We start from the raw sequence: 18,422 nt of genomic DNA, 5'->3' as shown, positions 1-18,422 counted from the left end.
GAACTAGCAGACTCGGGCCAATATACGAAGTGATTTTCACCTCATTGGTTGCATAAGCAGTCAGTGGTTTTGTTTGTTACATAATGAGCAACTATTATTGGGGCTCCTCCTCTTAAATTCTAGGCTGTAATGGTCGTATGATTCTTTCTTATTAAAAAGACCTTTGAAGTGAAACAAAAGAGGCCTACGAGCAAGAGAGTCCCTTCCTGCTTGCAACACACGTATGAGGGTGGCAGGCTGGACAAGGTGCTCCGAGGCTGCAGGAACACACAGCTTGAACTGCAGTCGGGTTTTGTGGCAACAGGGACTGAATTGGAACAAATTGCAGGCCCTCTGGAAGTGGCTGCCTTCATGAATGACGGTGAGCATTGTAGACATACAAATGTGATTTGATGGGCTATTTCTGTGTTTTCATATATGGAGCATTTATCTGTCAAAGTGGACATGTAGCCTTTACAACAGTAGTAGTTTCCCCCCAAAACAAAATGTTAATTTGTACGTTAGGCTGGATAGAAATGCTGTTCTGGTGGGGTGAAGTAGCTGATTTGCCTAGTTCCCCATGTACAACTGAGACTTGTTCTGCTGTCTATTCCTGGCCGACTTGCCTGTTCCAAAGATTTAGGCGCTCTGTTGCTTACTGACGTGTTGCATGAAAGATCACTGGTGTTGCTGTTGTTGATCATGTACAGCGGGCTTGCTTCCTTGTGTGAAATACCACTTCTTCTCAGTTGTGTCAATTCTTGGTTACACGATAACCTTTCAGAAACATTTTGTGTGTTCCAGGACACTATCTGGAAGATATGACTATATGACAACACATAAGTAAAGGAATATTTACTGGAACCTTAGTAAAAATGCCTTTAGCCTCTTTCTCCCTGTGCAATGCAAAGTGGCCAGTAAGCTGAAGGGTTAGTGTACGTGAACTTTGACATGGTTCTGCCATATGTGGGGTTGCAAATCCGTTGGCCAATTGCAGTTATTTGCAGAAATGTCTAACAGTAGACAGATGCCAAGCTGCTATCCTTGAGGAGGAATTAGGTCTTTGCAAATTCCAGTGCCTGGCAAGCACCTCCCAGATTCTTGTGAGGATTGGAACATCCCTGGCCATCAGATCTTGCAGTTCTCCAAAAGTTGCACCATTCAGAGAGCTTATCAAAACATGTCTGGAAATACACATTTTGAAACAAGATTAAGAATTTTTGTGTGGAGTTTTTAAATGTTCGCAGAATAATGTGGATATTCTTATACTGGGCAGATTCAGTCACTGGCGTGCCTTTTGAAAGGAGCCACAAATCCCGAGTATTTCAAAAGTTCAAGGCCCTTTTCTCATGACCCTTCAGCAAGCAACCATATTGCTCCCAGTCTGTGGCAAGCTGGCCATGCATACCCATTACAGTGACCAGTGTTCACTTCCCCAATAGGTCTGAACTTTGTACATGGTAGTGGTACAGGCGACTGCCTCACCACAAGAGTGGGTAGTTGAAGCCAGCCAAGGGTACCTCCTCCCAAGGTCACCCTTTGCTGAAGGAGCTAAGAGCATAGGCCCTACGAGTCTTAGGATGCTGAATGATGTGCTAGGTAACAAATCTCACACTTCAGCAGTGCGACAGCACAGTAGATGCAATGCACTGGACCCTTGAGGGACAGAACAAGAACCTACCTAGACTGTGCTTATTTGGCATGGTCCTTGACCCTCCTCTCAGCCAGGGCTGCAGAAGACCAGCTGTTTGTCCCTACATTTAGGAAAACCCAGTTAAAACGATCCTGTTTCATTGTTCCTCCTTTTGTCTTGTGGCCTTCATGGAGAACATTGGACTTTGTGAATCTTTGTGAACCTGTGAAAGATTGTGAATCTGTTTAGGCTTATGCACACCCCTGGGCTCTCCCCAACATTGGTTCCCTGCTCTTCCAGCCCACCTGCTTATCCGCATAGATGACAGTTGCTCTGCTACCTTTTAAATAAACAGGACTCTGCTTTCTTTTTCCACATTGGCAAGACCCAAGATGAAGTAGATTTCTAGCCAGAAGGCCATTGGCAAATCAGCAAAGTCTGCAGTTTGTAAGACACTCTCAGACTTAAAAGCTGCCTTAGCTAGGGATGGAAGGATCTTGTCAGTCTTAGTTCCTCTCAGTTTCTCATTTTTTCCAATCTTCAGTTCACCTGATTTCCACATCAGTTGGTGATTATTATTTTTTAGTCTATTTTGCCTTATATATAAATATTTTGCCTAATGTATGTATACTAGGCAAAATATACAATTGTGCCCAACGTACACATTTTTGGAAGCAATTTCCCCCAATATAATGCCTTTTTAATGTTATTTCAATCAACACTCACATTTTTGTGCATAAATTTCCCAAATGTTCTCATTTTATATGCAATTTTTGGTTGGAGGAGCACATCACAAAATTTGGAGAAATGAAAACATCAAAGAATAGGTGTATTTCAGTTCACAAATCATTTTGGGAAGTGTGAATTTGGCAGGTTCGTATTCAGATGTGAACAGAATGAATTTCTTTCTCATATGTAGACACCATCCCATTTAAAGCAATGTTATCTCCCCCCACCCAAGAATCCTGGGAGCTGTCGCTTGTTCAGGGTGCTGGGAGTTGTTAGTTGCCTTTCATTGTGAACTGAACTGAATTTCTGTCGCAGCCCTAGCACAGACACACTTGGGTCTAGATTTACTCTAAATGTTTCACCTGTTTGATAAATATTATGGGAATAATGTTCAATATTAGCACATCAGAACTCAATACTTTTTGGAAGCACCATTCTATTTCCAAAGAGCCGTGATTATTTTGATCACTTCTTAACCAGGCTTTCCTGTAAAAGCACCTCTTTTGCTCTGAGCAGCTGCATCCAATGACTTCTCCTCCCACTGGCTCTTTGCCTTCCCTGTCTTTCTAGTAGAGATGGAATCCTCATTTCAGTGCCGGTTCAATTTTCGCTCTGTCAAACGTCCTGCCAGTATTGCTTCTTTGGGGATCAATGTTAGCTGTTTGTGATAAATACAGATTTGAGGTTTTTGCAAAAATATCAATTTTAATATCAATTTTTTAAAAAAAATATTTCTCATATTTTTTAAAAATAATACTGATATTTTCTTTGAAATGTCTATATTAATATTGATATTTTTGAGTTGAATTTTTTTTAAAAATCCGCTTCAGCCACAGAAAACCGCTAGAAGAAAACCCAATCTGCGAGGACAAAACAAAAGCAAATAAATAAGAAATCCGGTGTCAAATTTGAATTTTGAGAAATTCAAGCACATCTCTGCTTTCAAGTGCTGCTTCCTCACTCGTGTTTCTCAGTGAGCTCTTCCTTCCGCAGGATGTTTGCTTTGTGGGTCTTCAGCAACAGGGCAGCCTGGTCTCCAGAACACTCTCTCACCTTCACCTTATTGGCTGCCATTGCCATGTCCTGTTTTAATTTTATTTTGGCCTTTGAATGTTGTGGTCCATAAAGTAATCTCCAGTTTTCAGTTTGTGTGCATTTATGCATTTCTTTCATTTATGAATGGCTTTCCATAAAACATGTCAAAGCTATTTAACAATAAAAACAATGTCAAGTCCAGTACAGATGCAGACAGGGATAAAAATATCCTCTTAAAAGATCTATTGGAAAAGGATGGTCTTTAACAGGGTACCTGTCTGATATGTAATGGCAGGGAGTTCCAAAGGGTAGATGCCACCACACTTACGGCCCGATTCCTGCATCATATGGAGCGGACCTCCTAATGAGACAATATCTGCAGGAGGCCCTTTCCTGCGGAGCACAGCGATTCACTGAGTATATGAGAAGTAGGTGTCTTAGGTATTTTAGGTATCTGTTTCTTGGTTGTATAGGGCTTTGTTCACCAGTACCAGCACCTTGAACTTATTTAATTTGATTTCTTTGAGCTTATACCAAGCCAACGTAGCTTTGTTGCCCACTAAGCTGAACACAGGCAAGCTGTCTCTTGGGAAGGGCTATAGTTCTCTGAGAGAGCGCCTGCTTTTTATGTAAGCAGTCACAGGCTCAATCCCCAGCTGAGAAAAAAAAGTGCCCTTCCCCGAAACCACAGAGAAGTCACTACTAGTCAGCGTAGACAGGCCACAGCTGGATGGGCCGGTGGAGTGACTGAGAGTAGAGCAGATCCCTTCGGTCAACGTAGGCTTGCACAACATGTGTTGCATCTTCTTCTGCCCTCCCAGGTCCTGCAGGTTCAAGGTGAATAACACCAACGGTGGAAGGGGACCTTCAGCTCAAGATATCTGGTCACTTCTTTGAGTTGGTGCATGAAATCAAGCCTTGCCTCTCTTCAGCATTACCTTGGCCCACCACTTCCAAAGATGCTTCCGGATGGAGGGTTTTCCAGTTCTTTGGTCTTAAAACACCATGTAAAGAATGCAGGCCACAGTTCCTCAAATCAGGAGTTCATCCTACATGAACCTTAGGAATCCTTGCTTCCTCTCAAGATTCATTATGGCTTTATCATCTTTGGGGGGGGAGGCGGGGAGAAGCCTGCCCTCTGCTCATTTGCATACATTGTCGTTATGTGTTGATTGTGAAGGTCACCCAAGAACAGCCAGGCTAGCAATGCCATCTGTGCATCCAGTCTGAAAATCAAGGGCACTTACCTTGCCTGTGCTAATCAACTTATGCTTCTTGTGTTAAGTTAATTAAGCTGGATATGAGCTGAGCTCTTGCAAACTGCCTCTGCCTTGAGCGAGAGGGTTGGCAATTGCAAGGCTTACCTTGCTTGGCCTACCAGTGGTGTTATTGGGTAGCGACTCTATGTTGAAGTTGATTGTGCTGAGAGAGGCACTTCTCATTAGCTGAAGGTTCTAAACAGTAAAACAGGTCACATGCAAGATGATGTAATAGGGAGGGGGTGGCTTTCAGTCAAATCCACCCTCTTGTAAGAATTACCCCATGCAGGTGCCTGCCCTGAGTTGCAGAATACTACAAGGTAACTAATGGGTTGCTAACATTTGTGTGCCAGTGGGGAGGAGAACCTGACTGGGAGTCCAGAGTCTGTGAGTTCAAATCCCTGCTCGTGTCTCCTGGGTGTCAAGGGCCAGCTAAAGATCACCCCCACAGTGAGTGGCTCAAGGGTTACATGCAGCTGTGGGCACGCTGCATAGTCCCAAGGAGCCCAGTTGCCCCCCAGCTGGCAGTTGCGGACAAGGAAGGGGCTGGCTTGTGCAGCTGTGGCAAGCTGAGCAGGGCCTAGCCAGCTGGGGAGGACTAGCCTCAGAGGGAGGCAATGGGAAACCCCCTTTGAATACTGCTTACCATGAAAACCCTATTCATAGGGTAGCCATAAGTTGTGATCGACTTGAAGGCAGTCCATAGATAGAGGGCATATTTGGAATTTTGAGAAAGCACTATGGGGACCACTCACAAAATCATCTCCGTCATTTGTGTTGTGATTGACATTCTCTGTTTACTCAAGAAAAGCTTGCATATACATGCCAACCAGATGCCTCTGGGAAGCTCACACACAGGACATGAGTGCCATAGTTGTTACTCCCCAGCAAATGGTATCAAATGGAACTTCTTTGTCTGGAGATTCCATCTCTCAGTCATGGCTAATAGCCATTGGATGCCTTACCCTTCATGAATGTGTTGAATCCAAGGCATCGTAGCAGTTGGCCATCATCACTGCATCTTGTGGTACTGAATTTGACAGGCTAATTTTGTGTTGTGTAAGGGATTAGTGACTGGAACACTAATACCTAACAAAGTTGGGGGGCACAGCTAATACCGTAGAAGACAGAAACAAAATTCAGAGGGACCCTGATAGGTTGGAGCATTGGACTGAAAACAACAGAATGAAATTCAGAAGGGATAAATGCAAAGTTCTACATGTAGGAAAAAGAAACGAAATGCACAGTTATAAGATGGGGGATACTTGGCTCAGCAATATCACACGTGAGAAGGATCTTGGAATTGTCATTGATCGCAAGCTGAATATGAGCCAACAGTGTCATGTGGCTCCAAAAAAGGCAAATGCTATTTTAGGCTGCATTAAGAAAAGTATAGTTTCCAAATGGCGTGAAGTATTAGTTCCCCTCTGTTCACCACTGGTTAGGCCTTATCTTCAGTACTGCATCCAGTTCTGGTCTCTGCACTTCAAGATGGATGTAGACAAATTGGAACGGGTTCAGAGGAGGGCAACAAGGATGATCAGGGGACTGGAAACAAAGCCCTGTGAGGAGAGACTGAAAGAACTGGGCATGTTTAGCCTGGAGAAGAGAAGACTGAGGGGAGATATGATAGCACTCTTCAAGTACATGAAAGGTTGTCACATAGAGGAGGGCCGGGATCTCTTCTTGATTGTCCCAAAGTGCAGGATACGGAATAATGGGCTCAAGTTGCAGGAAGCCAGATTTTGACTGGACATTAGGAAAAACTTCCTAACTGTTAGAGCCATACGACAATGGAACCCATGACCTAGAGAGGTAGTGGGCTCTTTGATACTGGAGGCCTTCAAGAGGCAGCTGGACAGCCATCTGTTGGGAATGCTTTGATTTGGAGTCCTGCATTGAGCAGGGGGTTGGACTTGATGGCCTTATAGGCCCCTTCCAACTCTACTATTCTATAATTCTATGAACACAAACAATACATGGCAGGTACTTCTCCCTTCTTCCACACTGAGGCTCTGAACACCCACCCATCTACCCACCTTCTGAATATGTGTGTGTGTATTGTGGGGGGGGGGAGCTGTCCTTAGAACAACTTCCACGCCAGAGAGATGCAGCTCCCCAGCTGGACAGCAGCAACCAGAGCCTGCATGTATCTCCCTGTGAGCTCTTGGCCTGTCAGATCCCATGAGTAAAAGCAAAAGTAATGGGAGAGGGGCACAGCTGGCGGGCAGAAATGCTGTTTCAGTGCTGTGCCTAAATGGGAGCGCTGGGGAAGCCCCCTCCAGCTCTAGAAGCAAATGCAGCTTGTGAAAGGAGAGCCAGGAGCATCCAGGAGGTGAGTGGATGTCTAGGCCTGGACCTGGGGAAGAGCTCTGTCCAAATGCTTGTTTAGGAATGGACTCTTTGGGTGTCCCGGAGAAATCCTTGTCAGGTCCCCATCTGTAAAGTGAGAGTGTTATTGATCTGCCTCACCAGGGAGGTGGGTGTGAAGGTGGGTAATATAGTTATTTTAAATTTCTTAGAGCACTATGTAAAATTGATTTCAGCATTTCAGGGATGCTGAACTGTGTTTGGTTATGTCTAATGAATGGCGTGTGCAAGGGTGCGCACACGGATCCACATGCACCTGCACACACAGAAAGGGGCAAAAAGCAGGGCCCAGTTTTGATTTTGGGGTAAGAGACATTTTCCCTTCCCAACCCCCTCAGAGTTAAATTGTGTTACTCACTTGAACGGGGAAAAGCAATTGTTTCCTCAGCTGCTGCAGCTTTGGACGTGTGTGTTTATTTTCCATTGACCACTGGTGTTTCCTCCTTCCAAATTAAGTCACACAGACAGGTTTTTTTTTGGGGGGGGGGGTTGGTCAAATTAGGGGTCAGGTAAAGAATGGTCTGGTCTGACATCACCATAATAGTAGCCTAGGCTGTGTGATGATGCACTTCACTAGGGTAGGTGATGACAATGGAGAGTAAGGACAAATGAAGGTTACCTCAATGAATTAGTGGACGCTTCTGCTGGAAAAAAATGCTGTAAAGAGAAGGTGCTTAGTAGTACTATTGAAAATGGTTGTGAGGAATGAGGAGTAGTTTGGGCTCAAGATGCAGTAACGGCCACCAGCTTGGACAGCTTTAAAAGAAGATTAGACAAATTCATGGAGGACAGGGCTATCAATGGCTACTAGCCATGATGGCTGTGCTCTGCCACCCTAGTCAGAGGCAGCATGCTTCTGAAAACCAGTTGCTGGAAGCCTCAGGAGGGGAGAGTGTTCTTGCACTCGGGTCCTGCTTGCGGGCTTCCCCCAGGCACCTGGTTGGCCACTGTGAGAACAGGATGCTGGACTAGATGGGCCACTGGCCTGATCCAGCAGGCTCTTCTTATGTTCTTAACTCGAAAAGAAAAAAAAAGAGTAAGGCTGCAATAATGATTGGATGTCACATTGAATTCAATCAGGATTACTTTCAGGTCAATATGATTGGTCTACATATCTAGCATTTTCCATTCTAAATAATAAATACCACTTTTTATTACACTTGAAAAGACAAAAAACCTAGAACTTTATTTTATGTCATTTCAAACAGTATGGTGGAGGGCAATTCTCAGCCCTTGAGACCATAATTGGAAGCTGCAGGAGGCTGTCACCAGGAGCAGAATTGGATTGCCATTTTTATCTGAGGGCAAAATCCATCTCCTTCCATACGGACGTGCCGAGCCTTGCATGGTCATTATTGTTTAGACAACACCACATAGCATATGAAAAAACAAACCATCAGGTCTTTGTCCCACATAGAGAAGCACAGGTAACAAGGGATGTGGGGGGAATTTTATTCAGTTTGCACTGAAAGATGAAGGTCTATAATTCACACTTTCTGAAGCAATATGTGAATTCAAACACAGCTTTCAACATTTGCACTTCTCTGAACTTTGCAATGCAGTTCTTCACCCAGGTACTGTGTACAAAAATGCAGATGCTGAGGAAAGTGTGCATAAAAATGTATATATTAGGAAAAATAACATACAAAAATGCATTATACTAGGGAAAATTGCGTTGCAAAAATGTGTATATTAGGGAAAATTGCATTCAACAAGGTGTGTGCATTGTAGGAAAAAATTGCAGTAAAATGCTGATGAATTTCCATGGACCCTATTTTTTAAAAAATCACAAACTGCCGTGGAAGGGCGGAGAGCTGAATTTAAGACTGGAAAAATGAGAACCGGTGAGGAGCAGAAATGGACACATTTGTGCATCCCTACGAAGAATAGATGATGAAATTGCAGCGCAGTTCAGCTGGCATTGACCTTCAGGTGTGGCCTTGGCTGTCCCCTTTACCTGTCCGCTCTTTTCTTTTTTATGATGCCCCCTCTTGCCCTCTTCGCTATCCTAGTCCTCCAAACCAATAGGGATGCCAACCCAAAATTCATTCCCCTTGTTGTTCCTTACCAATGGAGAACAGTTGACTGTGACCAGCATCACCTCTCTGTCAGGCAAAGGCCGTTGCCAACACCTGATCTCTTTACCTGGTGCTGCCGGCAGGGCTTGAACCTAGGACCTTCTCCATGCAAAGCAGGTGCTCTTCCACTGAGCTATGCCCCCTCCTGGTCTCTTACTCCGTCTCGTGGTGTTCTTAAAAGATCTTTTTCTCTCGCCTCCAGCTTTCCTTTTCCTCTCCCTCCTTCCGGTTTCTTTTCCTTTTCACTTTTTGCTCACGGAGCTTCTTTCTGGAGCACCTGTTGCCACTAATAAACAATAATCCTTAAAGCTGTGGTGGAACACGGGGAGAAGGCAGCCTTTTGGGGGTGCAAGAGGAGCACTCTATCATGACCCCTAAGTCCAGCAGCAAGCCAGGCACAGAGTTGGAAGCTGCAGAGGCACCAGCGGAGGGGCAGGACCACATTCAGGGCTCTGAACCTGCTGCTGGAGATTGAGGCCTCTCCAGCTGCAGCTGATGGATAGAAGCCCCCAGAACAATGCCTCGTAGAACCAGACGCAAACTAATGGAGTTCCGGCAGTGGGGGGAAAATTGTGGACATGTTAATTAAACACCTGATTTCTTCTCCAAAACCAACCCAGGAGGATTCTTGTGCATTAGCCTTCTCTAACCTGGTGCCCTCCAACTGCTTTGGACTACAACTCCCATCAGGCCCAGCATCATAAAGCCGCTACTGGAGCTGCTGGAAGTTGTGGTCCAAAACAGCCAGAGGGCACCAGGTTGGAGAAGTTTGGCATGTCATCAGAATCAGCCTGCATTAGACATATGTTTCTCTCCTCCTAACATGCATTTGGTCCCTGTTACCAAATTGCTGATACAACCTCTCACAAAAATGCTTGTTTGAAAGCTGTCTTGGGCTAGTGGGTGGGTGAGGCCACAGTCCATACACACAGATGGTGCTGTGTCCTTGATAAAGAAGTTCCCCTTGTAAATGTGAGCAAAAGACTGTTTGACTTCCCCCTGCCACTGCCCAGCTGCTCCTGGCCAGTTCCCTTATTTCTGTTTTCCATTTGCCCTGAACATAACACTGCCTTTATGGCTTTGGTCAGGATTTGTTGGCTCGGGCATTTCAAGGGCAGAGAGCAGGGGCTTCAACTCATGTCTGTGGCTCAATGGTGATTAAATTATCTTGCACACAAGCCAACAGTTGCACACAGCTTCTTAAGAACATAAGAAGAGCCTGCTGGATCAGGCCAGTGGCCCATCTAGTCCAGCATCCAGTTCTCACAGTGGCCAACCAGGTGCCTGGGGGAAGCCCACAAGCAGGACCCGAGTGCAAGAACACTCTCCCCTCCTGAGGCTTCCGGCAACTGGTTTTCAGAAGCATGCTGCCTCTGACTAGGGTGGCAGATCACAGCCATCACGGCTAGTAGCCATTGATAGCCCTGTCCTCCATGAATTTGTCTAATCTTCTTTTAAAGCCATCTAAGCTGGTGGCCATTACTGCATCTTGTGGGAGCAAATTCCATAGTTTAACTATGCGCTGAGTAAAGAAGTACTTCCCTTTGTCTGTCCTGAATCTTCCAACATTCAGCTTCTTTGAATGTCCACGAGTTCTAGTATTCTGAGAGAGGGAGAAGAACTTTTCTCTATCCACTTTCTCAATGCCATGCATAATTTGATACACTTCTATCATGTCTCCTCTGACCCGCCTTTTCTCTAAACTAAAAAGCCCCAAATGCTGCAACCTTTCCTCATAAGGGAGTCGCTCCATCCCCTTGATCATTCTGGTTGCCCTCTTCTGAACCTTTTCCAACTCTATAATATCCTTTTGAGATGAGGTGACCAGAACTGTACACAGTATTCCAAATCCGGCCGCACCATAGATTTATACAACGGCATGATGATATCGGCTGTTTTATTTTCAATACCTTTCCTAATTATCGCTAGCATGGAATTTGCCTTTTTCACAGCTGCCGCACACTGGGTCGACATTTTCATCGTGCTGTCCACTACAACCCCGAGGTCTCTCTCCTGGTCGGTCACCACCAGTTCAGACCCCATGAGCGTATATGTGAAATTAAGATTTTTTGCTCCAATATGCATAATTTTACACTTGTTTATATTGAATTGCATTTGCCATTTTTCCGCCCATTCACTCAGTTTGGAGAGGTCTTTTTGGAGCTCTTCGCAATCCCTTTTTGTTTTAACAACCCTGAACAATTTAGTGTCGTCAGCAAACTTGGCCACTTCACTGCTCACTCCTAATTCTAGGTCATTAATGAACAAGTTGAAAAGTACAGGTCCCAATACCGATCCTTGAGGGACTCCACTTTCTACAGCCCTCCATTGGGAGAACTGTCCGTTTATTCCTACTCTCTGCTTTCTGCTTCTTAACCAATTCCTTATCCACAAGAGGACCTCTCCTCTTATTCCATGACTGCTAAGCTTCCTCAGAAGCCTTTGGTGAGGTACCTTGTCAAACGCTTTTTGAAAGTCTAAGTACACTATGTCCACTGGATCACCTCTATCTATATGCTTGTTGACACTCTCAAAGAATTCTAATAGGTTACTGAGACAGGACTTTCCCTTGCAGAAGCCATGCTGGCTCTGCTTCAGCAAGGCTTGTTCTTCTATGTGCTTAGTTAATCTAGCTATAATTATACTTTCTACCAGTTTTCCAGGGACAGAAGTTAAGCTAACTGGCCTGTAATTTCTGGGATCCCCTCTGGATCCCTTTTTGAAGATTGGTGTTACATTTGCCACTTTCCAGTCCTCAGGCACGGAGGAGGACTCGAGGGACAAGTTACATATTTTAGTTAGCAGATCAGCAATTTCACCTTTGAGTTCTTTGAGAACTCTCGGGTGGATGCCATCCGGGCCCGGTGATTTGTCAGTTTTTATATTGTCCATTAAGCTTAGAACTTCCTCTCTCGTTACCGCTATTTGTCTCAGTTCCTCAGAATCCCTTCCTGCAAATGTTAGTTCAGGTTCAAGGATCTGCCCTATATCTTCCACTGTGAAGACAGATGCAAAGAATTCATTTAGCTTCTCTGCAATCTCCTTATCGTTCTTTAGTACACCTTTGACTCCCTTATCATCCAAGGGTCCAATAGTCTCCCTAGATGGTCTCCTGCTTTGAATGTATTTATAGAATTTTTTGTTGTTGGTTTTTATGTTCTTAGCAATGTGCTCCTCAAATTCTTTTTTAGCATCCCTTATTGTCTTCTTGCATTTCTTTTGCCAGAGTTTGTGTTCTTTTTTATTTTCTTCATTCGGACAAGACTTCCATTTTCTGAAGGAAGACTTTTTGCCTCTAAGAGCTTCCTTGACTTTGCTCGTTAACCATGCTGGCATCTTCTTGGCCCTGGCGGTACCATTTCTGATCTGCGGTATGCACTCCAGTTGAGCTTCTAATATAGTGTTTTTAAACAACTTCCAAGCATTTTCGAGTGATGTGACCATCTGGACTTTGTTTTTCAGCTTTCTTTTTACCAATCCCCTCATTTTTGTGAAGTTTCCTCTTTTGAAGTCAAATGTGACCGTGTTGGATTTTCTTGGCAATTGGCCAGTTACATGTATGTTTAATTTAATAGCACTGTGGTCACTGCTCCCAATCGGTTCAACAACACTTACATCTCGCACCAGGTCTCGGTCCCCACTGAGGATTAAGTCCAGGGTTGCCGTCCCTCTGGTCGGTTCCATGACCAACTGGTCTAGGGAATAGTCATTTAGAATATCTAGAAACTTTGCTTCTTTGTCATGACTGGAACACATATGCAGCCAGTCTATGTCCGGGTAGTTGAAGTCACCCATTACTACCACATTTCCTAGTTTGGATGCTTCCTCAATTTCATATCTCATCTCAAGGCCTCCCTGAGCATTTTGATCAGGGGGACGATAGATTGTTCCCAGTATTAAGTCCCTCCTGGGGCATGGTATCACCACCCACAACGATTCTGTGGAGGAGTCTGCCTCTTTTGGGGTTTCGAGCTTGCTGGATTCAATGCCTTCTTTCACGTATAGAGCGACTCCGCCACCAATACGTCCTTCCCTGTCCTTCCAATATAGTTTATATCCAGGGATAACCATATCCCACTGGTTTTCTCCATTCCACCAGGTCTCCGTTATGCTCACTATATCAATGCTCTCCTCTAAGACCAAGCACTCTAGTTCTCCCATCTTGGTTCGGAGGCTCCTAGCATTAGCGTACAGGCACTTGTAAGCAGTGTCTCTCTTCAAGTGTCTTTGGCACTTGTGGTTAGGCCTGTGATAATTTTGCTCTTCTGAATTTATATCCTGTGCCCCTGCTTTCACAATGCCTACTTCTAGGCCTACCCCTTTTAACATTTCATCATTTCTTTGGTTTTTATCCCAGGGGGGAGGTTTATTCCGAACCGGACCTTTCTCAGCTCCTGTCGGGTTTCCCCCCTCAGTCAGTTTAAAAGCTGCTCTGCTACCTTTTTAATTTTAAGTGCCAGCAGTCTGGTTCCATTCTGGTTCAAGTGGAGCCCGTCCCTTTTGTACAGGCCCGGCTTGTCCCAAAATGTTCCCCAGTGCCTAACAAATCCAAACCCTTCCACCCGACACCATCGTCTCATCCACGCATTGAGACTGCGAAGCTGGGCCTGTCTGGCTGGTCCTGCGCGTGGAACCGGTAGCATTTCAGAGAAAGCCACCTTGGAGGTCCTGGCTTTCAGCATCCTACCTAGCAACCTAAATTTTGCTTCCAGGACCTCACGGCTGCATTTCCCCATGTTGTTGGTGCCAGCGTGCACCACGACCACTGACTCCTCCCCAGCACTGTCTACCAAACTATCTAAACGACGGGCGATATCCGCAACCTTCGCACCAGGCAGGCAAAACACCTTGCGGTCTACACGCCCATCACACACCCCACTGTCTATGTTCCTAATGATCGAATCACCCACTACAAGGATCCCTCCACCCCCTGGAGATATATCCTCGGCACGAGAGGATAGCTGCTCATCCCCCAAGGAATGGGTCCCTTCTAAGGGATCGTTTCCCTCTTCCTCAGCTGGATGCTCTCCTTCCCCGAGACCATCGTTCTCCATGATAGCAGGAGAGTTATCATCGTTGGAGTGGGACACAGCTATAACGTCCCTGAAGGCCTCCTCCACACACCTCTCTGCCTCTCTCAGCTTTTCCAGGTCCGCCACCTTGGCCTCAAGGAAATGAAGTCGTTCCCGGAGAGCCAGGAGCTCATTGCACCAAGAGCACACCCACGACTTCTGTCCAACAGGCAGATAGTCGTACATGCTGCAGGCGGTGCAAAACACTGGAAAGCCCCCACACCCCTGCTGGCTTCTTACCTGCATAGTTTTGTTTAAGGTTTATTACGTCAGTGGGTTGGAGACTGCGGTTTAGTTGAGGTCAGGGAACAGATGGGCAGAGTAGGGGGCCCTGGCCTCCTCGCCCTGCTGCCGAACTCGCTCTGCTGCTTAACTCGCCTTGACGCTTTGTCAGCTGGGGCTCCCTCTAGCTCGAGGAGCAGGCTCCCTCGCTAGGGTGCTCTGACTTTATATGTGTGGCTGGTTCCTCCCAGCTACTGCTGCCAGCCAATGATGTGTTACTTGGGGCTGATGGCTATCAGCTGGGGCTTAACTCTTTAGTATTCTCTCAGGCTTCCTTCCTTTGAAGGTAGGAAGGCAGGCTTCCTTCCTGAGCGAGGGGCGGGGCTGTTTAAGCTTTTGGCTGCTTTTAATCTCAGCAAGGGGCTGCGCCTTCCAGGCAAGTCTTTTGTGTTTGTTGTTTTCCCACCTAGAACAGCCTGACCTTTCTTTAACCTAGGGAAACAGAGCTTGTGGTTGTGTTTCAGGAAGGCTGAAGCTGCCCTTTTTAGCAAGGACTGAGCTGACTCCCTGTATGTGTCGGTGGAGTTTCCTTTTCCCCCTTCTCTCCAACTGGAATTTAGCCTTGTTTACAGTGTCCCCTGAAGCTTTCCTGCTAGGGTGGTGTTGAAAACTAGCTTTCTATGGGCTTCCTTCTCCTAGGATCTGTCTCCTAAGATATAGGTTCTTTCAGGATTTGGCTCCTAGCTCAGGGTGACCTTGGGCTGCCCTTATTACTTATTGCTCTGAGCTCTTTTACTTCAATTAAATAATGGAATAAATGGGAGCTACTTGCCCTCTTTTTGCTCTGCTGCTTAACTCGCCTTGACGCTTCGTCAGCTGGGGCCTTGACGCTTCATCAGCTGGGGCTCCCTCTAGCTCGTGGAGCAGGCTCCCTCGCTGGGGTGCTCTGACTTTATATGTGTGGCTGGTTCCTCCCAGCTACTGCTGCCAGCCAATGATGTGTTACTTGAGGCTGATGGCTATCAGCTGGGGCTTAACTCTTTAGTATTCTCTCAGGCTTCCTTCCTTTGAAGGCAGGCTTCCTTCCTTCCTGAGCAAGGGGCGGGGTTGTTTAAGCTTTTGGCTGCTTTTAATCTAAGCAAGGGGCTGTGACTTCCAGGCAAGTCTTTTGTGTTTGTTGTTTTCCCACCTAGAACAGCCTGACCTTTCTTTAACCTAGGGAAACAGAGCTTGTGGTTGTGTTTCAGGAAGGCTGAAGCTGCCCTTTTTAGCAAGGACTGAGCTGACTCTCTCCCTGTATGTATCGGTGGAGTTTCCTTTTCCCCCTTCTCTCCAACTGGAATTTAGCCTTGTTTACAGTGTCCCCTGAAGCTTTCCTGCTAGGGTGGTGTTGAAAACTAGCTTTCTATAGGCTTCCTTCTCCTAGGATCTGTCTCCTAAGATATAGGTTCTTTCAGGATTTGGCTCCTAGCTCAGGGTGACCTTGGGCTGCCCTTATTAGTTATTGCTCTGAGCTGTTTTACTTCAGTTAAATAATGGAATAAATGGGAGCTACTTACCCTCTTTTCGCTCTGCTGCTTAACTCGCCTTGACGTTTTGTCAGCTGGGGCCTTGACGCTTCGTCAGCTGGGGCTCCCTCTAGCTCGTGGAGCAGCAATATCCAGGCTGAAACATAAAGCTGTAGCAAAATTTCATCCGTATTCCAGAGCAAAAATGTGGGGGTTTGTAGCAAAAGAAACAACTGCACAATTTATTGAAATTCCAGTATGCCTGTTCAAACCAAACAAAACTGATTAGAAATCATTTCCTTAATTCTGTGCTTCAGTGGTCTCTGCGCAACTACATATCCTATCATGGACTCCTTTGATAGGATATTAGTAGGAAGCTTTTCTGTCCATTCTAAGTAGCCTTCCCACTGCCCCTGCAGATGCTGGCTGCTTTCCTTCTAACACTACATCCATTATTGCAATCAGGTGCACATGATCAGCCCGTCACAGCCAGTGTTTGTGATGGAGTGGGGAGAGATTAGGGTTGCCGGGCCCAGCAACCAAGAGGTCTTCTGTATTTTTAAAAGTTGTGCAGGGGGAAGGGAGAATTCCACCTTGTGGTTTTTCTCATTACAGTGTTGCAGGAACACCTGCACTTGGCTGACTTTCTCTTCTCCTAAAGATACAGGATCAGTCTCAGGCCATGAACCTGGCAACCCTAGGAGAGATGAGGAACACAACCAGCGCAGAGTGACGGCCTCTCTTGAAAACTAAGGGTAGAGTCAAGGTTACTATTGTGCTGGTTCCGGTACATCTCCCCATCTCTTTTCTGAAAGTGGGGGTTAATCAGACTTTGCCCTTTTTTTACTCTAAAACCTGGTCGGATTAGCTCCAGTGTGTTTTCTAAATAAAAAAATCAGCTTCAGACAGAATTTGCAACTGATTGGTAAATGAACCCGTTGCCCCTCCAGGTGTGGCCAATAGAAATGCTTTGCTGTAGGCTCAGGCAGAGACAGTAATTGGCCCAATAATTTTGCTGTGGGCGGGTCCTGAAGGATCTGAACTCAGCAGTGGGGAAGGAAGGTGTGTCCATCCTAGGGTACAGTCACTTTAAAACACGGCCAGAAAAACCATTCTCGCTGCTTTTGAAGCAACTCATGTGCCTGAAATCTAAGTTTAACAACTGACATAGCAGTGCAAACCCAAATGAGAGCAGAGAATCCTGGGCATAGTGTTGCTGCAGCCAGGAAATATGGCATCTCATGACACAACCAATAATTAAGCCATATCCCAGTTGAAAATTGGAACCAAACAAAATTTGGGTACCATGCTAAAATAAATGTCATCGTGAAGAAGAGGCAAGGGCTCTTTGCTGGCATGTTGTCAAGTTCCCCACCCTCTGGACCTTCTTAGTTCCTGCAATGTCCTGGAAGATTAGACAGGAACTGGGTGCTCCCTATGCCAAGCAGGGGAGGTAGCCAAAAGCCAGCGTGCTGAATTCCCAAAAGGCGAATTGGCAGAGACAACAGTCTGGTTGTCTGCTCATTGCCACAGTCATCACACCTTCAATGTGCCTCTCTTGTGGCTAGGCAGTGCCTGGTGCTCCTCAGTTGTCTAGGTTTGCCCAGTTGCAGAGTCCCTTTGCAGGAGAATGTGGGACCTTGGCCTCCAAGTGGATGTAGGCAGAGGAGTGCTCAGAAGAAGATGAAGAAGAAAATGCTGCTTTGATGCCACTCTTGTGGGTCAAAGACCTTCTTTTGCCAAGAATACTAGTGAGTTACCCTCATGATCCGCTTAATGGGGAGGGCCCTCTGGCTTCTTTGAGCAGCCTCCGTATGGGCCATGCTGCAGTTTTGTGGGATCACAGTTCTAATCCTCCATCCAAAGGGAGACTTGGGGACCTGGCAGCAGTCTAGGCAGGAATTGTTCCTACCTCTGCACAGTTGTCTGGCGTGAAAAAGAAACTGTCTTCCTCCCCCCCCCCAAAAAAAAACCACACACACTCAGTTGTGTTTCTGAAGGTTCAAAGGCTTTCTGGGAAGCCTGCAATGCGTCCTGCGTGCTGGTGGTGGGTCTTCGGGGAGCCACAGAAAACACATTTATGATGATGGAGCCAAGGTGCGCTGCTGCATCAGGGGGCAGAGGTCAGACGAGGGCAAGAGCACAAGGCAAGGTCTGGCTGAATTTTATGTCGCTCTCCCGGCTTTAATGCCTGCATCGTTACGAGCTGACTGGTGATGCTGTCCAGATGTGTGGGGCAAAAGACACGTCTGGGGGATGTTGGCAGCATAGACTGCAAGGTACTACTGTGTGGTGGGAGAGCAGGAGAGAGGACGCATCTACAGGAGAACATCTGTCATTGACGGAAGGAAGAATATCCTCTTCCCTGCCCTTCAGAAACATCTTCTTAGCCATTTCTCCAGTTTTGCTCACCTCGGAAAAATTGGGTGGGAAAGATGAACCTCCACTAATGTCTGGAAGAGTTTGGAACTGAAAAGAACTCTGTGTATGTGCGTGCGTGTATGCGTGCACATTACAAGGGATTCTCAAGGAAATGT

At 46.0% G+C, this 18,422-nt stretch overlaps 1 protein-coding gene across 14 annotated transcripts in view; it reads left to right on the top strand.

Annotated features, from left to right (window-relative positions):
- The window catches only part of CNTFR (ciliary neurotrophic factor receptor), a 545,676-nt gene that overhangs the window by 265,170 nt on the left and 262,084 nt on the right, over nucleotides 1–18,422 (top strand). For 7 of the 14 annotated variants that reach the window (XM_061613159.1, XM_061613098.1, XM_061613107.1 and 4 more), the window contains 2 exons: nucleotides 160–361; nucleotides 4,198–4,383. The exons of 4 other annotated variants lie outside the window; for them this stretch is intronic. In XM_061613159.1, coding sequence (XP_061469143.1) covers nucleotides 4,282–4,383 — 102 coding nt within the window. In that variant the 5' untranslated portion in view covers nucleotides 160–361; nucleotides 4,198–4,281. Of the gene's footprint in view, nucleotides 1–123; nucleotides 362–4,197; nucleotides 4,384–18,422 lie in introns of all 14 variants that reach the window. 3 more of the 14 variants (XM_061613118.1, XM_061613124.1, XM_061613132.1) reach the window with 3 other exon arrangements.

Source organism: Rhineura floridana, chromosome 1, assembly GCF_030035675.1.
Source record: "Rhineura floridana isolate rRhiFlo1 chromosome 1, rRhiFlo1.hap2, whole genome shotgun sequence".
NCBI classification, from domain to species: Eukaryota; Metazoa; Chordata; class Lepidosauria; order Squamata; family Rhineuridae; genus Rhineura; species Rhineura floridana.
This window is presented reverse-complemented; position numbering and strand designations above follow the sequence as displayed.